The sequence below is a fragment of the Macrobrachium nipponense genome, chromosome 6 (genome assembly GCF_015104395.2).
Source record: "Macrobrachium nipponense isolate FS-2020 chromosome 6, ASM1510439v2, whole genome shotgun sequence".
Lineage (NCBI taxonomy): Eukaryota > Metazoa > Arthropoda > Malacostraca > Decapoda > Palaemonidae > Macrobrachium > Macrobrachium nipponense.
Window position 1 is genome coordinate 107,928,677 of NC_061108.1, and position 24,625 is coordinate 107,953,301.

General features: G+C 35.2%; 1 protein-coding gene across 4 annotated transcripts in view; it reads right to left on the reverse strand.

Annotated features, from left to right (window-relative positions):
* LOC135216859 (DCC-interacting protein 13-alpha-like) overlaps positions 1–24,625 on the reverse strand; it is a 230,815-nt gene that overhangs the window by 117,540 nt on the left and 88,650 nt on the right. For all 4 annotated transcript variants that reach the window (XM_064252373.1, XM_064252372.1, XM_064252370.1 and 1 more), the window contains 7 exons: positions 18,133–18,255; positions 11,323–11,501; positions 10,683–10,847; positions 10,317–10,502; positions 9,728–9,869; positions 6,768–6,964; positions 2,150–2,262 (listed from right to left, as the gene is read on the reverse strand). In XM_064252373.1, coding sequence (XP_064108443.1) covers positions 2,150–2,262; positions 6,768–6,964; positions 9,728–9,869; positions 10,317–10,502; positions 10,683–10,847; positions 11,323–11,501; positions 18,133–18,255 — 1,105 coding nt within the window. The remainder of the gene's footprint in view (positions 1–2,149; positions 2,263–6,767; positions 6,965–9,727; positions 9,870–10,316; positions 10,503–10,682; positions 10,848–11,322; positions 11,502–18,132; positions 18,256–24,625) is intronic.

Genomic DNA, 24,625 nt, shown 5'->3' on the forward strand with positions numbered 1-24,625 from the left:
ATAGAGGCCATGGCTGATGGCGTTTCTTTATGTAGCTTGTCCATCTCAAGTCCAGTCCAAGCCAGGTCAATACCAGGTCCAAATCAATAAAAAACCAAGAGTGTAGTTGTAATTCAATGCCAAGGTCGTAATCCAGAATTCCATGGCCAAATATATATACAATGTGGGGGTTGGGCTAAAGACCAAAATAGTTTGCGTGTTGCAGGACATGTCCTAACAGCACTGCGAACAGAAAACAATTGAGGAGGCAGGCCTCTGGTGGCCAGTATTTGCAGCAGCGTTGCTAACGGTAACACAGGTAACTCATTTGACTAGATTTTACCTGCAGCAGTGGTAGTGCTGACAGTTAGAATTAACCACTTTGTGGGTAAATCTGTGGGGATATAGTTCGGGCTGGTCAGTGACCAAGGCTAATTCAGGTGTTCAGGGAGTGTATTGCAATATGGTAACATTACCAAAATCACATTTACAGAGACTCTGCGTACAGTGAAGGAACATGTAAGTTAGAGAAGTGAACATAACCAACTGTAGTGAAGATTGAATATGTGTACAGGAATTAGTGTAACCTGCTACTACTGGCAAAGAAAGACATTTATAAAGCAGGCAATTGAAGGTGTACTAAATATGAAAATATTACCAAGCATTCTTATCTGGAGTGTGATATCATCCGTTGGTTAATGTCTAAGTAAGGAACATTATATGGTATACACAGGATTTTTTTTTGGTGCCATAATGAGTGTAAAGTATTTATTGTATTGCAAAAAAAAAAAAATGCTATATATAGCAAAAAAATTTTGTACATCACCCAAATAAATCAGTTATCTAAGCCCACAAACTGAATTATATCAGACATCTTATCCCTCTAAGGTTTCCTCAACTATACAAGACACTACAAAACCCCTTTCAAAAGATGATGCAGAGAACATTTGTCTTTTTGTACGTAAGAAACATTAACACACATCCATACATATGCACAAAGGCAATGTAGTATATAACCCTTGAATTGTTCCTGTGAAGGGATTATTATGGTTTTAAGATGACATAGGTAATAATAATCTGGAAACTTCCTAATTTATTTTGGGGAAAATCTAATAAAAGATATTGTGGACTCTGTTGGACCAATTATTTTTCACAGAAAATCTATACCGATAACTCTGTTGTATTATACATGTATGCGTTAAATCATATAAAATTTCATTCTTACTCTAAATGTGCTAATGTTTAAAATGAATACCATCAACCCCCTGTATTTGTTGGTTCTGCACCCTGGTTTGCTTATTTGCTGAACGACAATACAATTTGTAACTTTTAATATGTAGATACATATATGAAGAGAGAAAAGGCACAAAAATTTAATGGTTAGTGTTCACAGCCTTAGAATTTTTCATATAATATTTGTAAAATATACAAAACTTTACAGCAACTTTGTAACGCTATGTGAAAATACTATTTGCATTTGCTGGATGGCAATACTGAATGCAACAGGTGCACCCAGTTATCTGTGGATTTCAACTACTTCCAGGTATCAAGGAACTTTATCACAAATACTTAGAGGGTTGACCATACGAATTACTTACATTACAGCTAAACTTTTGTCATTTCTCTTCAGTACAGTACAATATTATACAGCAAACTCATGTACTTTATGAACATAATCAGTGTACCTAAACTCACTCACAAAATTCAAGAAAGTATAAGTTTAAATCAACCAATGGAAGGGCACTATCCCAAATAAGCATTTGTGTGACAGTTGTGATCAGAAAAATTACAATGAACACTAAGGCAAATAAACTTTGTACAGTGAAAGGAAGGAAAGTGCCTAATCATTATATGACTTTCAAGTACTGTAATCTAGTCAACAGACATGAAGTTCAATAGCATATGCCTCCCGACTAAAGGTTCTCCATCTAAAGCATGACAGCAAAAGTTGAATACAGTGGCATACAATGCTCATGTAATACAAATTTGAGTTCTTGTGAAAAGTGACTTGCAATGCCCATAAATCAGTCATATTTTCATGCTTTACTGAAGAGAAAAACCTAATCTAGACCATTAGTTTATATTACAAAAACTATTTAAATGCTAAAATATCTGTTTCCCATAAATTTGCATGCACAAAGAGAAAGAAGCACCACCTCTTATAGCTTACCTTTATCAACGTTGATACCCATACAACCAAGAAACCGGACAATATAAAAATGGTTGTCCTTTCCCTCGTTATTTGCTGCACTTTCACCAGTTTCATCATTAGTTTCTCTTTCCCTGAAAATTAATATACAATAAAGAATCTAAAAAGGAAAAACATGAGCCATATATAGTATTCAGCAGTCTTTGTAATTTGTCCATGCTGTTTGTTACTGGTTTCATACTGCATTCTAAATACTGCTTCATAATCTAGAATTTGACAATATAACATGAGATGCTCTAACACCTTCAACAACAGCAACAACTTCCAGCTACTTTTCACCATCGCTTCTTTTTTAGATATTTTGGGGACCAAAATTCCTTCACTTTTGCACCTCTACTGCAACATCTTATATTTGCTTTGTTCTCTTAAAACTCTCAAGGGTTTTGCTCAACATGATATTCAATCTTCTGTTTTTCCATTTCATTCTAACTTCTTTAAGACCTCTTCCACTGATTCGCTATCAAAATGGAGTCATCTACATACAGTAGCTCCAAAGAAAAATTTTTTTTTTCTTGAATATGATATATCCATTACTTGTTCAGTGTCTTTCTAGAACAACTGGTTTTGTGACCAATCAAACTGTTTGTCTTCATACTCTGTCCTATGTTTATCAAGATCCACAAATATCATTTAACTTTATCCTCTTCATTTATAAAGATTGTTGCTATTCTTAATTTCTCTGGCATAAAGCCAAACAGACTATTGCCAATCTTAATAATAATTTTTCTTAACATTTTATCCAGCACCTTTAATACTGTCCTAGTATATTTCAACTACCTTAGGCCTCCATACATTTTCCACTAGTACATTTTCATGACACCTTCGTATGATATCACTGTAATACCCTATTCAAATTCTTATTCAACCAATTCCAACTATCTTGCATTCTGTCAGTTCATGAATGACTGGTTCTCCACCTGCTTCTACCAATGTGCTTCTTATTTTCAAGATTTTTATCATCACATGTAGCATTCTTTGTTGTCCTATCATGTTAACATCCTTTATTTCTCTTCTGCATTCACTAGATTTTTCAAAGTACACACTTTTACCAATCTTTTTTCATTTATCTACTTAATCCAAATATTACTACCCTCCTCTGCTACACTAAGATTTGGATTTCAATCTTCCCTAACCTTCCCCTTTGTTCATGCCACGAGCCACTTGAGCCTCCCCGCATACCTCTCCATAACCTTCTCTACTTGTCCTCTGCCACAAGCCAGTTGACCCTCCCTCCATACCTCTCCATAATCTTCTCTATCTGTCCTCTGCCAGTATTTAAACGCTCTCTTGCTTTTTTTACTTAATTTTCTTTGATCTTATATCAGTGCCCACAGTCTGTGTAACTTTTGTATGCCTCACCTGTTGTAAGATAGGATAAAAGATTAGTTTAACCAGAACTCTGAGCCTAAAAAAGGCTCTTCTCAGGCTGGTTCCCAGGAATTAACCTGAGAAAAAAAAGAAAAAAAAACAACAAAAATACCGACTTTACTTAGGAACATAATTGTGTTGTGTGAGAAATCCCTGCCCTCAGTGAGAATTCCTGACATTATTGGATCTCAAAAATAAATGCACCTCTGCTGAATCCAATTTGGCCATTCAACAAGTAAGTGCTGGACAGTCATGGGAAATTGGCATCCATTACATTTCATTGGGTCAGAATGTGGGAATGTCATTAGATGACCATGAGAAAATCTAGTATGACCTACTCAGTCTTGCTCATATTACTTCTTTAGATCTTGCTTTTTGAGACAATGAAACCCATGGGTATACCTCAGATTTTATATTTTTCAGCTTGTTTGATATTGGAACCGAAGACTCGTCTGTTCGCCAATCTTGATATATTTGAGATTTAACAGATGCTCTCCATTCTGATACAGGGGCATATGAAATTGTTGGGGTAATCGTGCATGCTAGTTTAACTGCTGAATCTGCATTTTCATTCCCTTCAATTCCTACACATGCCAGAATCCAGCAGATTTTTATCGACAATCCAGATTGGAGAAGTAGGTGGATTTTTATTGGGATTTCTTTGAAAAGTTGATTTGAAGATTTGTACTTTATAGCATCAATAGCACTATGCGAGTCACTGGAAATTATTGAAGAGATTGCTTACCTTCCAGATATTATGTCAAGTGCTGCTCGTATGGCTGAGAGTTCTGAAGTAAACACAGATGATATTAAAGGAAGGCCTACTTTGATTAATTTATTATTCGAGAAAGCTGAAGCTCCTACTCCAGTATTGTTTTTTGAGCCATCTGTATATATCATGAACTGGTTTCCCTTTCTTCGGATGTGCTCTAGGGCATGTTGGGGGTACATCTCTGTATTAGCCATACTTCATTTAAGAAGATATGACAAAATGGAGCATATTTTTATTCGTTTCAGAGTCCAAGGTCGGGGGTCTTCTATTATTGGAGGGAAAATTGGTATTATGTGAGTTCATGAAGTATTTGGCTCTTTTTGGGAAGGAGCTAGCACTATGATGTTCAATCCTAGGATTACAATTTAGGAAGCAGGTAGCTGCAGATGATCCTGCCTGTAGGGAAAGATCTCTACGTAGCGTTATCAAGTTGCAGTGATGTCTCAGAGGTAGTACACCTGCCTCTGCTAAAAGGGAATTTGTTGGGGATGATCTAAATGCACCAGTACATAAGCGTATGCCTTTGTGATGTAATGCATCAACAGTTTTTAATGTTGCTTCAGATGCTGAAGAATATATAGAACAGCAGTAGTCTATTACAGATAAAACTGATGTCCTATATAACGTTAGCATGGTGTCACGTCCTGCTCCCCATGTAGCGTGAGATAGTTTCTTTAATAGGGCAAGGGCTTTTATGCCAATGGCTTTAATATACTTGATGTGTGCTTTCCCATTTAAATGTTGATCAAACAATATTCCTAAGCACTTAATATTTGCACAGACCTCAATTTCAGTATCATATAGATGGAGTTTGATTTCTTGGTCTTTTAGCCACCTTTTGTCTCATAGAAAACAATGGCTTTTGTTTTATTGGTTGAAAAAAAAAATCCAACTGAATTTGCCCATTTACTTATACGTATTTGTGAAGGCAGTATTGATGACTCTTTGGAAATGTCTCAGGGAGCTACTCATGTAGTATATGGCAAAGTCATCAACGTATATGCTATTTTTCACTCAATTTGGTAATTGTGCGGTGATATCATTAATTGCCAAGGCAAAGTAAGTACAACTCAGGACACTGCCCTGAGGAATTCCTTCTTCTAAATTAAAGTATTCTGAATACAAATTTTTTACTTTTGTCTGGAAAGTTCAATCTATAAGACAGTTTTTAATCAAAATTGGCAGGTGACCCCGCAACCCTACTGGGTGAAGTTTTGGCATTATGTTAAATCTCCATGTTGTGTCATTTGCTTTTTCTATATAAACAAAGACAGCTATGTAGAGTCAATTTTTTCTGATCAAAGCCCTTCCTGATATGGTCCTCTAGATATGTTAGGGGATCTAGGGTTGACCACCCAGCTATTGAACCTGATTGTTTGGGAGTTAGTATGGATTCCTTGATGATAACATATGTTAGTCGTACATTGACCATTTTTCTAAAATTTTACATAAACAGCTTGTGAGAAATATTGGTCCGTAATTAGATGGATTTCTTGCAGCTTTTCCTGGTTTATTTGGAATAATAATAGCATGTTTCAATTTGTCAGGAAAAAACACGCTTAAGCCAAATGCTGTTATAAGATTTCAGTAAATATGATTTGGCTATAGGGGCCAGTTTTTGTATCATCTCAAATGAAATCCTGTCATGACCTGGGGCCGAAGGATGACACAAGTTGAGAGCTTTGTTTAGTTCATCCATATTATAGGTATGATTGTACTCCAAGTCCTCAACAGTTTCAAAATTGAAGTATGGCATTGCCTTTCTGTTTCTTACCTAGTGTAACATGGTAGTCCTATTCTTTAGTGACCTTTACTCCCATTAAAGTGACCTTTATTCCTAATCACAATACCATCTACCTCAGTTTGCCTACTCTTACTTGCTGTAAAGTTCTGAGCTTCATAAACATTTCAGTATAGCTTTTAACCTTTGATTCGAGCAGAATTTCAGCACATTATTTTTTAATTTTTCCCTTTCCAAAGATTTACCCTCCCATCATATCCCCTAGACCAATTCTGTTTGCTCATGAACATTTAGGTATATTCCATATAGCTATGAACACCATGTCTGATATACTGGATGAACTGTTGACTGGAAATTCCCAGGTATGATAATGATACCTTTAGAATCCATAACAGCAGCTATAGAATACCCTCTGACTAGGGTACTTCTGTCAGCGTATCTGATAACTTTTCCCAAAACTTGGTTTTCTTATAGTCTCCACAATCGATAATGTCACCTTATTGTAAGAACCAAAATATATGTTACTCATTCCAGCTAGGTTTTACCTCACTTGAGTTCAAGTTACACAAGATACCTATGGAACCCAAAATTATGAAGGCCAAAAAATACTGTAACCTGCCTGTATGTTTTTACTACTCATAATTCCACTCTTTATGACTGAAAGAAGCTAAAGTAAACTATACCACCTCTGCACCTACCCTCCATCATCATCAAGATTTAGGGTAACAGTCTCCTCTGGGGAAGTTAGCAGGTCAAAAACAATAGGTGCATCATCTGGAATAGCACCTTCCTGGGGAACACTTGCTGTTGTTGATGCATTTGAAGATGCTGAAGTAGAGGTTGTAACTCCAGTTGGGGTAGATGGTGTAGATCCCATCGCATGGAATTTATCAGCCTGTTATATAGTGATAACTATCAGTGGGCTCATTGTTAACCATTATAAATATGTATAGAGTACAACATAAAATCAAAACCTCTAATTTACTTCTAATGCAGACTTTTACAATACTTAGTACCTCAGGTATTTAAGAGTTTATTTTCACTAAATCTTCTAGCATTTAATACCAAGATAGTTCAGGTTTAAAGATGTAGCAGTACAGTTGACCCTTGGGATTCACGGGGGATGTGTACCATAACCACCACGCGAATAGCTAAAACCAGCGAATACTTGACACCCCCTAAATACGCTTATAACTGTCTATTTTGATAGTTTAAACACAAAAAAAAACTCTAAAAACACTTATACTTGAGTATTTTAAAGTTTTATCATAAAAAATGTATTAATTCATGGAAATACAGGCAGCTCCCCCGTTACTGGCAGGGTTCCGTTGCTGGGGGCTTGACGGTAACCGGAAATTGGCGATAACCAAAAATCAAGTCTACAGCTGTCACAATCCACCTTACAGTGCCCTAGACTGGTTAACGATGCCTTAGACAGTGTCAAGGCCAGATATTTTACTGTAATATGTAATAACTCTACAGTGGTCCCCCCGTATTCACAGGAGATGTGTATCAGACACCCCACGAGAAGAGTTAGAATCCGCGAATAGTTGGAACCCCTATAAAAATGCTGAAAATGGCTTATTTTGTAGGTAAAACTCAAGAAAAACCCACTAAAAATGTTTATACATGGTTTTTTTAAATATTTCATCACAAAACCTCCATTTTATCATGAAATTCAGAAAATACCAGGAATTTCTGGATATTTCCCAAAGAAAAATACTGCGAATAGGCGAATTTCCTACGAATAATCGGAAGATATGGTATAGAGAGAAATCTGTGAATCTGTGAGTTTGCGAATCTGGAGAACGCGAATACGGGGGGGGGGGGGGGGGGGGGGGGGGGGGGGGGGGCGGGGGGGGGGGGGGCACTTTATATTAAAAAGTTGGAATTTCATTTGACAAATTCTTTACTATGGTCTGTACAGTAGTTCTACAAATTTTTAACTCCAGAGAGAGGAAAAAAAAAGTAATCTTTTTCAGAATGCTTAACAACGTCAACTTTCATCTCCACTGATATTGTCTTCCTCTTCTTAGTGGCTCTTCTTAACTTCTTTTACTCCATCTCTTTATCTATCATATCTTCAAGTTAAAAAAAGTAAAAGAAAATGATAAAAGTACCGTTAGTAACATTATAATCGTTACTTAAAATGCTACAACCATAAACAACTGAACGAAAAAAGCTGTTTTGCTACGAACAACTGAACCAAATCGGATAGCAAAACTGTTTTGCTTGTATTTCAGCTGTCATAAGATAGTAAAAAAATTGCTATAGTTATGTTACAAATATATATATTATACCTTTATTCGCTACGGAGAAAATATTGGTAAAGAAATATAGTACGTACTGCTAAATTTATGCGGCAGTTGTAGCTGAAGCTGAGGAAACAATGTTCACACTTCTATTGACAATAAATTATCGTGCAACAGCAACATGAATGAAACTTGAGCACAAATAATAGTGGAGAAAAAAGTATTTCAATGAAAAATGCTGAACATGAAAAAACACATTTTAGTGATGTTTTCACGCCAATAAAAGATAAATATGTAAAGCTTGTATTATGACGTAATACAGTGAAAGTAGTGAATGGACTCTGTTAATTTTTTACCCCAAAAACATGCTCCAATGCCATCTATTAAAAAAAATAACTAAATTTAGTTCACTACAAGATGTATTTAAGTCATATTTTGACTTAAAACACTTTATATAACAAAATATAACCTTGTCCCATATACATAAAGAGTACTACCTAAAATTTATATACACTAACTAGAAACAAGAAAATCCCTCTGAATTGAGTTAAATATGGCAAAATAGACTTACCTTTACTCTCAGCTGATTTTTCCAAACCAGAACATTGTTCGCTTTGTTTGTATTTTATAATATACAATAGTAATATGAGACTACATACAGTATTATTGGATACAGTGAGGTAAAGCATAACTTTTTAAAAAATCCAAGGAAAAGATGCACACAGTGGTCCCCCATATTTGCAGGGGATGTGTACCAAACGGCCCCCCGCGAGTTGGAACCCCTAAAATGCTCAAAACAGCCTATTTTATTAGTTAAAACTCAAGAAAAACCTATTAAAAATGTTTATACTTGGTTTTTGCTACTGCGAATAGGCGAATTTTCCGCATATAATGAGGGAAATGTTCCCAAGACATCCGTGAATGCGAGAGTCCGTGAATCCGGAGAACGCGAATACAGGGGGTCCACCGTAGTATTTGTTATGTTTGTATTTTATGACGATCTCACGGTGCTTAGGCTAAGCCGCAGAAAACCAGACAACAGTGCTGTAAACCCTATGGAGGGTAAACCCTAGTTATGAATATATTGGATGAACGCCACAAAACCGATGTGCCAATAACCGATCCCACCGATAACTGGGGGCTGTCTATAATATGAAAATACAGTAATTAGTGAATATTTCTCTATGCAAAAGAATATACATTCCACAGAAAAATTCGCAAATAGGTGAAGCTGCGAATCCAGAACTGCAAATAGGCGGGGTTCACTGTATCACAGTGGAAAACTTAACCAGTTACAAAAACATCTGTAAGAAATCTCCTCTTATAAGGATGATAAGTTCATCGAAGTCCATTATTCAATCCCACACCCTCTTACATATTTGTGTAACAATTAAAATTGAACTTACAAAAAATTGGCCTACTCCAGAAAACAAAGATGGCTGAGCATTCTTCTCCTCTTTGACGTATCCTCCATCTTTTGCACAATTGTGAATAGTCAGCATCCACTCATCTCTCTCTCGGTCATTAAGAGCTTGCAGGGTAACTGATCTGAAATATTATGTTGGACTTATTTAGTCTTTCACCGCACAATAGATTTGGTTAACAATAACTAAAAGGATAATTTAAAAAGTAAGCAACTGTGTGTGTGTGATTACCATATATCACTAAATTTACATTAAGGAAAAAACATAAACCATACAGAAGCAATCATAATTTAATTACATAATTCTTCCAGTACACTTATCCATTCCCTACATGAACATGCTGTAGGAATGCTTATAGCCCAGCTAACCAGCAACCTTCTCAAATAATGTAGTGCTGACTATGCAGCCAAAACACAAATATGGTTTGCAAGCTACTTGCCTATAATTACATTTTAAAATAAAGAGGCTCAGATAATCTTCCTAATTTAGGTTACTAGGTGAGTACAAAATATCTACAGCATTATAAATTAAAGTCTAATGCTTAACAACATAGTTTCAATATAGTTCTCACTTTTTGCTTGTTGCAACTTGGAAGACATGTCGACGGTCATCTGTATCTGTAGCATGAACAAGAGTAGAGCTGTCTATTTCCAGCAATAAGGAACCTGCCGCTTCTCCTTTCAGCACCCCCATGAGATTTCCACCTTCTAAAAACACGAACTGGCGCTCCCACGAACTCATTACACCCATGTACTTTCTAGTGAAAAAAAAAAAAAACATACAGTAAGGTTTTTACAAATGGAAAAAAAATTATACTTCACATAATACGTAAACCAAATTTCCAGACAAAATAACTGCCCATTTTATCATGAAAAAAAGAAATTTCACAACAAATATGCATAGGGATCTGACAATTATATATACGTACTGTACTTACTTTTGGACATTAAGATACCCTCCTTTGTTCGTTAGTGTTGTATCTGGAGGCATACAAGCGAGATCTGGAGGAGGCTGGGCATAGTACATTAACTGAGATTGAGTGATCATAGAATCAATCAATTCCAAAGTTTCTTCTCTTTCTTTGCTTTGATCTTCTTGTACACTGGGAAGAAAATAATGCTTTAGTACTTGCTAAAGTTAGCTAAAGTTTATAAACCTTAAATATATTATCAATGAATTTTCTAGTGTGAAACAAAAATTTCTCACAGTGGCAACAGAAATCAATCTAAACACGATATTAATTACAATAACTTCCCAAAGCAATATGAAGAACTGCAATGTCTAATTAACATCCTATCTTCACCATATCTCCTATTAAAGGGAAAATGATAAAAAATTTGGCTAAGATATGCATTTCAAGTAATGCTAAAATTAAGAAGAAAGACTTCTATTATATTCTAAATACTATTGCAACAGGTATGAACCTTTACAAAAAAAAAAAAAAAAAAAAAAAAAAAAAAGTCATTAGCACAAGCTTATGGTCATATTCACAACCAAATATATAAACAGTTGTAATGCTGAAAGAGAAAATTGAACCAAAACTCTTTAAACACAGACATGAACCTTAGAAAACTTACCTCTTAACACATACTGATATATTTGCAAGAAACTCCTCTACCTCTGGAACCACAAGTGTGTCATGACCCATATTGTAATGTGCTCTGGTAGCCACCAAAAGACCCAACATGGGCTCAAGTAAAGCAGACTTTTGTGTGTACTGTAGAAGGTTAAGTTTTGAGTAGTAGTGAAGAGCCATCTGTTGAATCAATAGAAATGCCACATAAGAGACAGAGTACACATTTCCATTATCAAAAGACAAAATACAGTGGAGTCCCGGACCTCTCCGCTAATCCGTTACAGAAGCAGCAACGAAATGTGATTTAGTAGAAATCATAATTAATTTTTCCCTTAAGAAATAACTGAAAATAGATTAACCCATTCTTGACCACCAGTTATTACCATAACCTTGCCTTTTTATGCAAAACATTATTCATAAATAAACATAAATTACAATTAAGTTCAGTGTTAAATAACATACCCTATTAAGACACTTTTTTTCATTTTTAAATATATACTGTATCAAAATAACTGGCCTTCGTACCCTGAATGCGGCCATGTTACCAATGGTTGACTGAGCGCCATAGGCTAGGTGCGTAGTATGTACTGTGAGGGATAGACACAAATATTGTTGCTAATAATAAAACATTGGAAATCAAGCTAAATTATTACAGCAAATTAATGAAATATTAAAAATAAGCTGAATTATGTCTGTTATCAGAAACTTAAGAAAAATTGCTTAAGTTACGAGGCCAGCTAGTGGTATGAGCAGATGTAGACAAATCATAAAGTCTACTGGGACACTGTATACAAAATCACTTTAAAATATCTTTCAATACATGTTATGATATTAACATTTTATTTTCCATAAAATATCATGTGAAATAGGGGCACTTTTCATAGTCTCTTTATGCTCGATGAATGTGACGTCATTATTGGGGGAGTGATACCCGTTGGAAGTAGGTCCCCATAAATGTATTCCTTTAAAATTGGAAAGAATCCTGATATTAAGGATAACTGGGGAAGTATCAATATCAAAAAACCCTTTAGTAAACAACAAGGCTTGTAAGTCTAGTACGACAGTGAACTATGAATTATGGGCATTGAAAGTCAAGTACGACTGGGAACTACGAATAATGAGTAAAGTGCAAAATGTTTAAGGAGGCAAAAGAACTGTCTGAAACTGACAAAAACGCACATGCAGTACTTCACTTAATTTACTGCGTTTATAAATAGAGTAGCTGCAATTCTTAAACCCATCTTTCTTTCGCAAATTAAGTTCCATTCGGCAACTAAAGACAACGTTCATATCAGTAAAATGAAATCAGCTGATTATTTTAAGAATGTAAACAAAACCAGGATACTAATCGCAGATGGCTCTGTTCATATTATAATTCGATAATACGGCAATAATACATGCAATTTGATTAGATACAGTAAAACAAGGATTTTGTTAAAATAATCATTATTCTCAATATAACAAATATTATTCGACTTTTGCTAATTGATATCTGTCAGTGTAACAACTTCTCTCTCTCTCTCTCTCTCTCTCTCTCTCTCTCTCTCTCTCTCTCTCTCTCTCTCTCTCATAACGATACTTGTAAACCTGTACAACCAAAAACAACCAAATCCTGAAACGGCTGATTGCTGACGTCATTTGCTATAACTATAAAAAAGAAAAAGAAAACAGAGCAGGTGAAATTGATGTTCTGAACTGGCAAAATCACACTTAACACTTTCACAATCAAGTATTGTGCCCGTTTTAAACCCAACTTTGTTAATTTACAAGAAAAAGTATCTCAAAATTACGTCTCTTCTACAAGCCTAGTAATGGCAATGAAGATATCGATAGTACTCAATCAGCCAAGATTTTGAGAATGTATACAATATCAATTGCAAATGGCATACGATGACAATGCTTATATTTTGTAATATATGTTTAACTTTGTCAAATGATCCTTTCCTCTAGAAAATAATCAGGTTTATAGAGCTTTTTGGTTTTTAGAATTATGGATAGAGATCATACACCTGTAACAAAGTGAGAGCTCGCACATCCTAACGTTTAATAATGGTAATTATGAACGGTAATTATACTGTAATCAGTGTTTTGTTTACATTATCAAAAGTTGTATCGCTAGTAATTCATTCGAATAACCTCCAGTTTTTACCATTATTCCAGATGTTTTGTTTACAGTATCAATAGTTGTGGTGGTGGTTAATTAGAGCCGAAACTATTGAACTTCAAGGGTTAGCCTATCATTAAAAATCTCGCCAGGATTTTAAGGTTGCCACATGAATGCCACTTTCATAATAATTTTCAATAACTTTCTTAAGTTCAATTGTGGTTCTTACCATTTTCCACTTCTGCTTGTCTATAATAGCAGTTTTGGGACCAAAGATTTAATCAAAACAGTACACCTTAGAAAGCCACAAGAAGTAAGGAAATACCTGTACAAGTGTGTACTACTTGCTCAAAACAATAGCAGCAAAACAGGCTTCAAACAAGCATGGGAACAATGCCTGCTACTGACTAGACCAATTTTCTTTACAAAAATCATGATTCATTGGGTCAGATTCCAGTTGTTTGCTTGAGCTCAGATGCAAAATTTACTCAAAATTTTGCGTTGAAATGCGAATATTTCGAGTTAATGTACAGTCGAGGACTGAGTCTCTACTGTACACGTTATGCAATCTACAAAATAAAATCATTATTTCTAAGAAAATGTACATGGGAAATATTGTTTCAATTTTCTTAATCTTAATACTGTATAGTTGCGTGGTTGATGCTAGACCAACACCTTTTTCTAGACAGCATAAAGGGTTCTATGCTTCATCCTTTTGACTCATAACTCCATCACTTGCAGCCATTTGCTTTGCTAGGACATAGCTATTCCAAATATTGTACTTTCAACTGCCTTTCACCCAACAGCTAACTTTCCACTCTCAAAGATTTACTTTTTTAACAAACTAGTCAGTAGTTCATCATAAAAACTTCTAACTGCTCTTAACAAACTATCGACTACAATATTTTTAAGGACTTGGCAAAGATACATACAAAGATCTGTCAACCTGCAGTAACCTTTACTTTAGGAATTTTTATGTACAAAGTTGATGTTTTGAAGTAAGCAGTCATAAGGGAAGCATGCACCCTACAAAACAAAAGTGGCAGCACCAAACCCATTCCTTATCAGAAATGCCTACAAGAGCTGGAAGGCTGTATGTTTAACCCTCTTACGCCGACTGGACGTATTTACGTCGACATTTTTTTGTCTCCCGCTGTGCCCGGGACTGGACGTATTTTTACGTTCGACTTACAAAAGTTTTGTTAAAATTCGCGGAAAAATACTTATGGGCCTACCAGCCTAAAACTTTTGAATCACGCGCCTTGGGGGATGCCGGGAGTTCACGGACCAAGGTGTTGTTTTGTTTACAATCGTTACGCAGGCGCGCAAGCGCAAATTTCTTTCTTGCCGCACTAAAAAGTATCTGTGACACATCTCGGAAATTATTTCGTCACTTTGACATAATTTTTGTACCATTGTAAATTAGCCGTTACATGAAGTATTATATATGAAAATGTGCGCATTTTTATGTAGAATACAACAATAAAATACTCATGATTGTAGCTTTTATCAGTTTTGAGATATTTTTATATAAATAACGATAATTGCCAAAATTTCAACCTTCGGTCAACTTTGACTCTACTGAAATGGTAGAAAAACGCAATTGTAAGCTAAAAGTCTTATATTTTAGTAATATTTAATCATTTACCTTAATTTTGCAACTAATTGGAAGTCTCTAGCACAATATTTCGATTTATGGTGAATTTATGAAAAAACTTTTTCCTTACGTCCGTGCGGTAACTCTTCCGAAAAAAATCATACATGCGATTGTGGTAATGTTTGCACCATTTTAAAAATTAGCCGTTATAAAGTTTTATATATGGAAATGTGCGCAATTTCATGCACAATACAACTAAAAACAACCCATGGTTGTAGCTTTTATCAGTTTTGAGATATTTTCATATAAATAACGATAATTGCCCATTTAAATTTCAACCTTGTCGGTCAACTTTGACTCTACCGAAATGGTAGAAAAACGCAATTTGTAAGCTAAAATGCTTATATTTAGTAGTAATATTCAAGCATTTACATTCATTTTGCAACAAATTGGAAGTCTCTAGCACAATATTTCGATTTATGGTGAATTTATGAAAAAAATAACATTTTCTTTACGTCCATGCGGTAACTCTTCTGAAAAAATCATATGTGCGATTGTGGTAATGTTTGCACCATTTTAAATTAGCCGTTACATAAAGTTTTATATATGAAAATGTGCGCAATTTTATGTAGAATACAACAAAAAATAATTGAAGGTTGTAGCTTCGTCCATTTTGAAATATTTGCATATAAATCACGATAAATAGAAAAAAAACCACGTTCGGTCAACTTTGACTCTACCGAAATGGTCAAAAAACGCAATTGTAAGCTAAAACTCTTACAGTCTAGTAATATTCAGTCATTTATCTTCATCTTGAAACAAATTTGAAGTCTCTAGCAAAATATTTAGATTTATGGTGAATTTAAAAAAAAAATCTTTCCTTCCCTCCGCGCGCGGATTCTCCGCCACAAATCTCGAAATGCGTACATCCCATTCTCGGAATATTTGCTCCGTTCATATTAGGCATTTCATAGAGTTTTATATATGAAAATGTGCGCAATTTTATGTAAATAAAACGAAAAATATTTGAAGGTTGTAACTTTTCTTATTTTTTAAATAATTGCATATAAAAAATATATATATAAAAAAATTTGACATTCGGTCAACTTTAACTCGTCAGATATGGTCGAAAACTGCAATTGTAAGCTAATACTCTTACAGTATAGTAATATTCAATCATTTGTCTTCATTTTTGAAGAAATGGAAGTCTCTAGGACAATATTTAGATTTATGGTGAATTTTTGAAAAAAAATATTGTTTACGTCCGCGCGCTTACGAATTCATGCATTATTTTGTTTTGATAATATTTTCTCTGTGTTCTTTTATTCGTTTTACAATGTGTTATATACCAAAATGATCCCCAATTTAGTGTACATTACAACAAAAAAAAAAAGTAACTTGTTACCTTTAACCGTTTTGCGCACAGCGCGATTTGAATAAAATTATTTATATATGATAATGATAATTTTTTTCATTTCTGATGGTTGCATACTAAACTTCAGCCAATGACAAAAAAAGGAGCCAAAAACGAACTCTTAATCTTGAAAACTAAGCGCGCTGTGATTTTTTGAAAAAAATATTTTTTCCGCTTCCGCGCTCACTCTGAAACACCTCCGGCACACGGGAGACAATTTTTTTTTTTTACCGCTTCGGCGTAAGAGGGTTATCATAAAATTGGACATCATTAATTACTTCAATCATGTCAGATAAAATAAGACCATGTGCGTTTACATGCTGAATATGCCCGCATATCGAATTCAAAGTTGCCAAAATTATTAGTTGTTCCACTCATAACAAATGTTTCTTTTAATTTACATACACTTATAGATAAAATGAAAAATCTGGTGCTTAAATGAACTAATGAGTGTATAAAGCATGGTTGCACTCTAGTTACTAACTTACATCTGCTAGAGATATCAAGTAAGTCAGTGATAGGACAAAGCAGAGAGCATTTGGCACTTGGCAAAGGTGATGAAAGTGTTTCATAAGTTTTTAAGGCAAGGCCAGCTTCACAAGTGGAAGGTTCCAGTTAAAAGAGTATTTCAGCTCATTTTGAAGCTTCCACAAAGTTACCAGAAATTTAAGCAAATATTTACAGGTGGTTATTTATATAAACAATGGTTGACCTCTGACATCACTGGAATTTACTGAGAAGAAGCAGTCCCCTTTCAGCTGTTGCCCAAAGGCTGCTTTATGTCAAAATTTGATACCTTTAGTCACTGCTGGTCACTGAGACTTCATCATCTTCAAGCTATCCACCATAGGAGGTAATGCAAATAATGTTCTATTTGTAGTATTCCCAAAAACCTGTACACTCAATATTTTCCCACTCCCTTAACAATAAGTATAATTCAGCAACAGGTTCTGTGTATGAATTATCACGGTGAACTGCTAATAAATAAGTCTTCAATTTCAAGCAAAAGTTATCTTTTAATAACATGAATGAAATCCAGCAATGAATATAACAACCACCTGCTAACCAGTTCCATATGATCTGGACAAATGTTTACTCTGTATCTTCTAATGATATTGTTATAAATTAGTTTGGCAAGATCAATAAAATTTCTACGCTCTTCTAAGTCTTATTCAAAGGTTTTCATATCTCAAATAAGTGAAAAATGGAGCAAAGTTTAACTTATAAAAACTCTTTAAAAGTACTTAGACAACTAGTACAGAAATGTGGATGGCTGGAAGGGAAGACGCCAAAAGGAACTGAAGAGAAGTAAAAGATAGAAAACAATGCACACCAGAGAGTAAAGCTAAAATGTAAAAGATAGAAAGCACTGCAGATTGTGCCAATGGGATACTGCAAAAAACCTTTAGTGCCATTCATCTTAAGTCATGCAAAGTATACAGTATATGGTGGGCCATGTAAGTTGACATCCTATGCAGATAAGTTTGTTTAGGGTGAAGAAATACATAAAATATGCTCTTCAGCATTCATTAGTAGAATACAACTCTCTCAATCTTAACACTAGCCAAAGAATTATGTATAGTGGCTAGTGTTGCTGCCAGCACTAGGTCACCTACATATATAATAGCCGTTTACACTCATGTTATCAAGTATGTAATTTTAAAATAAAATTTATGTTACACAATTAACTTCATACCTGATGGAATTTCTTTTTGGAAACGTAGACATCCTCATTTGATTCACGATATTCTTGTTCAGGATCTTTACGACGACACTTGCTATATCGAGCAACAGCCCTCTCCAAGTCCAATCCAGCATTCTGAAATGAAGAAAGCCCAATTTATTCCTGCTTAGTTCACAAGTACATTATTACTGAATTTCTTACAGGGAGAAACCATTTGAGACATTAGGCTAATTAGCCTCAACATTTTGTACTACTATAATATAAAATTTTCATTTTACAACTCCCAAGCAATGTTTTATAAATGTCTTTTTCACTGATCTTTGTAGATGAAGCTAGTATTCCCTAATTTCAACTTCATAAGTGATAGAACAACACACCTGTCAAGTGCATTGTATTGTATTTTCTATCTATTAAGTTTACTTTTATCCAGATGTGTACGATACTTCTACTAAAACAGATCATATTTCAGCTTACAGTAAACTATATTCTGTAACAAATTAGATCCAAAGACCTAAATAAGTACAGTAGTACCTCGAGATACGAAATTAATCCGTTCCGAGGCGCCTTTCGTATCATGAGGTTTTCGTATCTTGGACCACATGTTACATGTAAAATGGCTAATCCGTTCCAAGCCCTCCAAAAACAACCCAGTAAATTTCATAATAAAGCTAAATTGACCTATAAACAATGAAATACTACAACAATTTGGACCATTCAATACCTAAATTAATAAAAAAAATGCAAAACATAACCTGTAAATAAAGTGTATATTAGTGTACATGGTAACAAGAAATATACTGTACGTAAAATGTGGAAGCTTACCTTTCGAGTGAGGCTATCTCCGAAAGTGGCGGCAGAGGAGGAGGAGGAGGACAAACGGCAGATACGTATGTATCGTACGTACACTTTAAAAAAATATCCCCCATACGTAACTATCCAAGGAAGATTGCTTCTGCCTACTTTTCACAATGTTCCTGTGTGAGCCTTTTCGGGGGGTGTCTTCTACAAATGATTGCACTTTATGAAAAGCGGGTTCTTTTTTTGCACCTCATGACTCTGTTGGCCCTGGTGTCCATCAAAACCCTGTTCAACCAAATGCTCTCTCTGCAACTGATTTGGGTACTGAATGTTCGGCTGCTGACCTTCAACATAAACTGAAGTGCCTTGATTATACTGGTATGCATGTTGTAAATGATTGGTCAACACCCTCTGTTCAGCAGGGAGTGGAGATTCTACCAACCTTGCAAAGTTTCCAGTTATCCCATGAGAGAGACCTTGATCACTTATCCCATGTGAGAGATCTTGGTCACTTATCCCACGAGAGAGATCTTGGTCAATCATGTCATATATGTCGTTACTCAAGAGGTGCTCTTCTTTTTCCATTTTCTGTGAAAAGATATGAGAAATTTTTTTTTTTAAATACACATTGACGATCCCGAAAACGAATACCGCGCGTGTACTATAACAATGCTGGTACCGAGTGGCCGAGGCACGCCAACACGTGTACATAGTAAATGCATGATGGGAGGGACGCTGGCCAATAGGAGAGAAGGATCTCATGGCTGCGACTAGCATCAGGAACCAATGGGAGAGCAGGAGGATGGTGGCGAGTCTACTAGTACTAAGATGGCGGCGCGAGTTTCAAAATTGTTATCCGGGCGAATCTCGGACTTTCAGAAACCTTTTGTATCTTGAAAACTTTTCGTATGTAGAGCCGTTAAATTTTTCGTATTGGCTTTCGTATCTCGAGTTTTTCGTAAGTTGAGCCTTTCGTATCTCGAGGTACCTCTGTAGCTTCTGTCCTTCCGAGATGGGATCTGGTCTTTTGACACGCAGAACTATGTGATAAGTAACAAAAACCTATGCTACAGACTACACTTGAATGAAAATTATGGATATCCACAGACACCAGCAGCTCAATATATGTACAGTAGCTCACCGAGATAAAGAATTAAAGAGTCCGAGCTGACCCTGCTCTAAAAGAAACTCCGATTTTTTGTTTTATATATCTGTGAATGTGTTTTTACTGTCCATGTATATTTATACCCTGTATCCCCTAAACTACTGTAAAATGCTTATAACTGTCAATTTTAATAGTTCACTGTCTAATTTGATCATTCTAACAAAAATATACAATAAATTACCCCAAATCATCCCAAAACCCCCAAGTCATCTTTTAGTAACTTGAAGTAAAGTTTATATGTACTATACAATAAAGCTTATATCTATTATGAATTTACTTATACAAACAATACCCATAAATTAAGATATACAAGCTTTATTGTTAATTTAAATAATAAACTGCAGGATGGTAAAAACTGTAGTATAATTTTTAGAGCTGAAAGCAATGTAAATGAATAAAGAAACAGTAACAGTAAATTTTACTTATCTATAAAATAAATTACCGTATATAAAAGTTATTTTATCATGTACGTATCTTGTGTACTAGCGTCTCTTATGCCATCTCTTTACCCATCTTCTAGTTAAATAAGTTAAAAATATAAAAGAGAATGACAAACGTATTGTTAGTAGCATTAAAAACGGAGGAGAAACAACTGTTTTACTAAGGACTACCAAATCGCATTTCAACCATCGTACGATAGTAAACAATTACTGTAGTTATGTTACAAATGACATTAAATAGAATAGGACTATGTAATATATTTTTACACTATACTCTAGTTATTAGAAGAAAAGATCGGCAAGAAAATATACTATGCCGTACTAGTTGTAGCTGAAGTTGAGAAAACAATATTCAAGCTGCATAATAACTATGGACTATCGTGCATCGGCAACATAAACTTAGATATGCCATCAAACTCGACAGTAAATAAAACTGGAGAGAAAAATATTTTAATCAAAACTACTGAGCATCAAAGAACACCTTTTACTGTTGCGTTCACGCCCATTAAAGATAAATGCGTAAAGCTTATATGATGAAATCAAGAGAAAATATCAATTTGAATCTACACATAGGAAACATGACCCCAGCGCCACCTACTAATGAAAAAAAACTAAATTTAGTTCACAACAAGACCTATTTAAGTCATATTGTAGCTTAAAAACACTTTGTATAACAAAATATAACCTTGTCTTATATAAATAGAGAACTATCTAGAGATATATCTATGTTAACTAGAAGCAAGAAAATCGCTCTGAATTGAGTTGAATACAGCAAAATAAACTTACCTCATAATTGCCCTCAGCTGATTTCCAGGCCAAAACATTGATCTCTATTTCTGAATTTTACAATACAGTAATTATATGAAAATACAAACATTATAATTGAATACAGTGAATTAAAAAATAACTTTTTAAAAGAACCAAGGAAAAGATGCATATTCGTTATGTCTGTTTTTTATAATATGATATTAATAGTGACTATTACATATTCGGAGATAGATCCGGAGGCAAAAACCCTGACATTGATGTTTCAATTTTGCGCCAATATATCCAGAAGTACGATATACTACGGTCCGTTATCTCGGCATACCGTACTGTAATTTATGGCTTATGTAATCTTTATTTCATTTTTCAATTCATGAGATTTAACAACAAAATGTATACCTTCTAAAGTAACTAAGCATACATAAACATTTACAACAATATGGTAGATAAGTAAAGTAATCATACATCTGAGATCTGATAAGCTGAGGGCTACTGTGCATACATTTTACTTACATTTACTGTTCATATTTTGTAGTTTCAGCATCATAGTTCCCAAATTCTCTCTAAATAACTGGCAATGTTCAAGTTCATGAAACAAATGTTTGCATAATCAATGGTTTACTGTTCTGTATACTGTACATATCACACTGTAACTGAGAACTTAAAACAAAATTTGGCCAACAAATCCATTCTATGGTCTTTCATTTTCTTCTCCTTATATAAATAAAAAACACTGCTTCCATCTATCTTAACTAATCCTCCAAAAATCCCTCCAATCAACTTAAAGATAAGGGGATTTAACAAGAGTAGTTATCTTTTTTACAAAAAAAAAATAATGAAGTGGATTACTTCTCAAGACCTAAGACCAACCCATAAAAGGGATTTTGACGAAGGAAAAATCTATTTCTGGGTGATTGGCTCGTGTCGCCCTATGAAAGTATCCTTAATATCATTCTTTCTAGGTAAAATTAGCCTAAAATTACCAGAGAAAAACAAAATTAAGAAAATGTCAGTAAAACTGACTCGCTCACTCTTAAAAAGAAGTGTCGGTATGATAAAGGGGCGAGTGTGGAACACTACCACGAGCCAAAACACCAATTAGAACTTCCTATCAGAATCCCCCCAAGAGAGAGCTGATACCAACGGGCGATGCAGCCTCTACTACTACTACTAGAGGACGCCACGGACAGCAGCGCCCCTAGCGGACATCCTTAAATAAAACAGTTAAATACATCTTGTCCTGCAAGGGGGGAAAACAAACTATAAAAAAGGGGGGTTTCATAGGGCGACACGAGCCAATCACCCAGAAATAGATTTTTCCTTCGTCAAAATCCCTTTTCTGGGCTCAGCTCGTGTCGGCCTATGAAAGAGTACCAGAGAAACAGACAAGATGGAAAAAGGGAACAATGAAAAACAATTTAAAATGATGGATATAATATAAGTAAATCAATTACAGCATACCAATTAAAGCACTTAAACTAACTTAATTTTAACAGTAAAACATAATAAAATGTTAGTAATCTTAAAGTACTTAAATGGTAATTAAAGTAAATTACAAAGATGCATGTAAAATAAGGAAAAATTGGGATTTACTTAACAAAAATACAAAATTCCAAAATATATACACCCATGTGTCCTACCCTAGCATAAAAATAAGGGTAGGTACACTGAAATCCATCATCAATACAAATATTCCAAAATATATACAAACACATTGTGACTGAAGTTCATCATTAACATAAAATGGTGAATATATACAAACATATTGTGTCCTACCCTAGCATAAAAATAAGGGTAGGTACACTGAAGTACATTATCAGTACAAATGTGGATGTCCCTAGCAAAAAAATAAGGGACAATCCACTATATGATACAACGGCTAAGGCTATGATGTTGAGTAGCCTGACGATAGGGTGAGGCATGTTGGTTGATGTAGGTAGAAAGGAGACCTGGATCTATACTACAACTACTAAACAGTATCAGGGGAAACTATGTTTCCCGCTGCTACTGCTGAAAACTTTAAAGATTCCAAGGACTTTAAATAATGCCGTTTAAAGACTGTCGGGGATTTCCATCCAGTATACTTTCTAAGATCCTCAAAGTTCATATGTTGGAAATAATTAATTGAGGTGGCTACTCCCCTGATATCATGTGCTTTTGGGAATGACTCAGGGTTGGCTTGTTTAATGAAGTAAAGGATTTGCTGTCTAATGCCTTTAACTGATAAAGTACCACCTTTTTCTCTCATGAAGAGAGCACCTGAGGATCTAGAAGAAGTACGAGATAGAAAGGCTCTAAGAGTTGATACTGGGCAGAGAGAAGGATCCTGTGGAAGTGGGATAACCTTCCAAGGGGCCCACCTTGCAAGAGGATCTTCATTTTGGCTAAAAAGCTACGATCCGGAGCAAGTAGAACTTCTCCTGATGGGAGGAATTCCACATGACCCGCATCCCTGGATAGAGCCGACAGTTCTGAAAATTCTAGCTCCTGAGGCTAGGCTTAATAAGAATAATGTCTTCCTCAGGAGCATTATGAATGTACAAGATGAGTTGTCAGTATCTGAAGCTAGTTTGAGGACGTCATTTAAGAACCATGAAACTGTAGTAGGCCTCTGGGAAGGTCCTAAGTCTAGCACAGGCTTTAGGGATAGATGTGAAATAAGATTCAGTCAAATCTATCTGAAAACCTACTTGAAAGATTTTTCTTCAAAGCCGATTTATGAGTGGTAATCGTGCTAGCAGCTAAACCTTTTTCAAATTAAGGATCTGAAAAAGGATATAGCCAAATTAACTGTCATGGTTGTAGTGTTCGATTCTCTCAAGAAAGATGCTAATTTTTTTAACAGCTGAGTATATTTGGTCCTAAGTGGTTGTCTCTCTCTTATCTGATTCTAGGAAGAGAATATTCTGTGGATCAATGTCAGCATCTTTATTAGCCGCAAACTTCATGAAGTCCATAAAGTTAGGGTCTGGAGAGTTCCTGAGGAAGCGAACACAGTCCTCATTTGTACTGATTGTGATAGTTTGGGATTGGGGATCCGTTGAGGTCGGAGACCCAATTCCAAGAGAGGAGATACCAGTTGCTCTTGGGCCAGTCCGGTGCAATCAGAGCTACTATCCCTTTGAAAGACCTTAGTTTGTCTAGGAACTTTCAAGAGAAAGATTCAACTGGAGGAAAAACATAAATTCTCCTCCACTGAATTCCAATCTAACGACAGGGCGTCCGTGGCATAAGCCAGAGGGTCCAGGTTGGGGGCCACATAGCAAGGGAGCTTGTGGTTCGCTTGTGAGGCGAAGAGATCCACTTGGAGACCTGGGACTCTCCGGCTTACCCACTG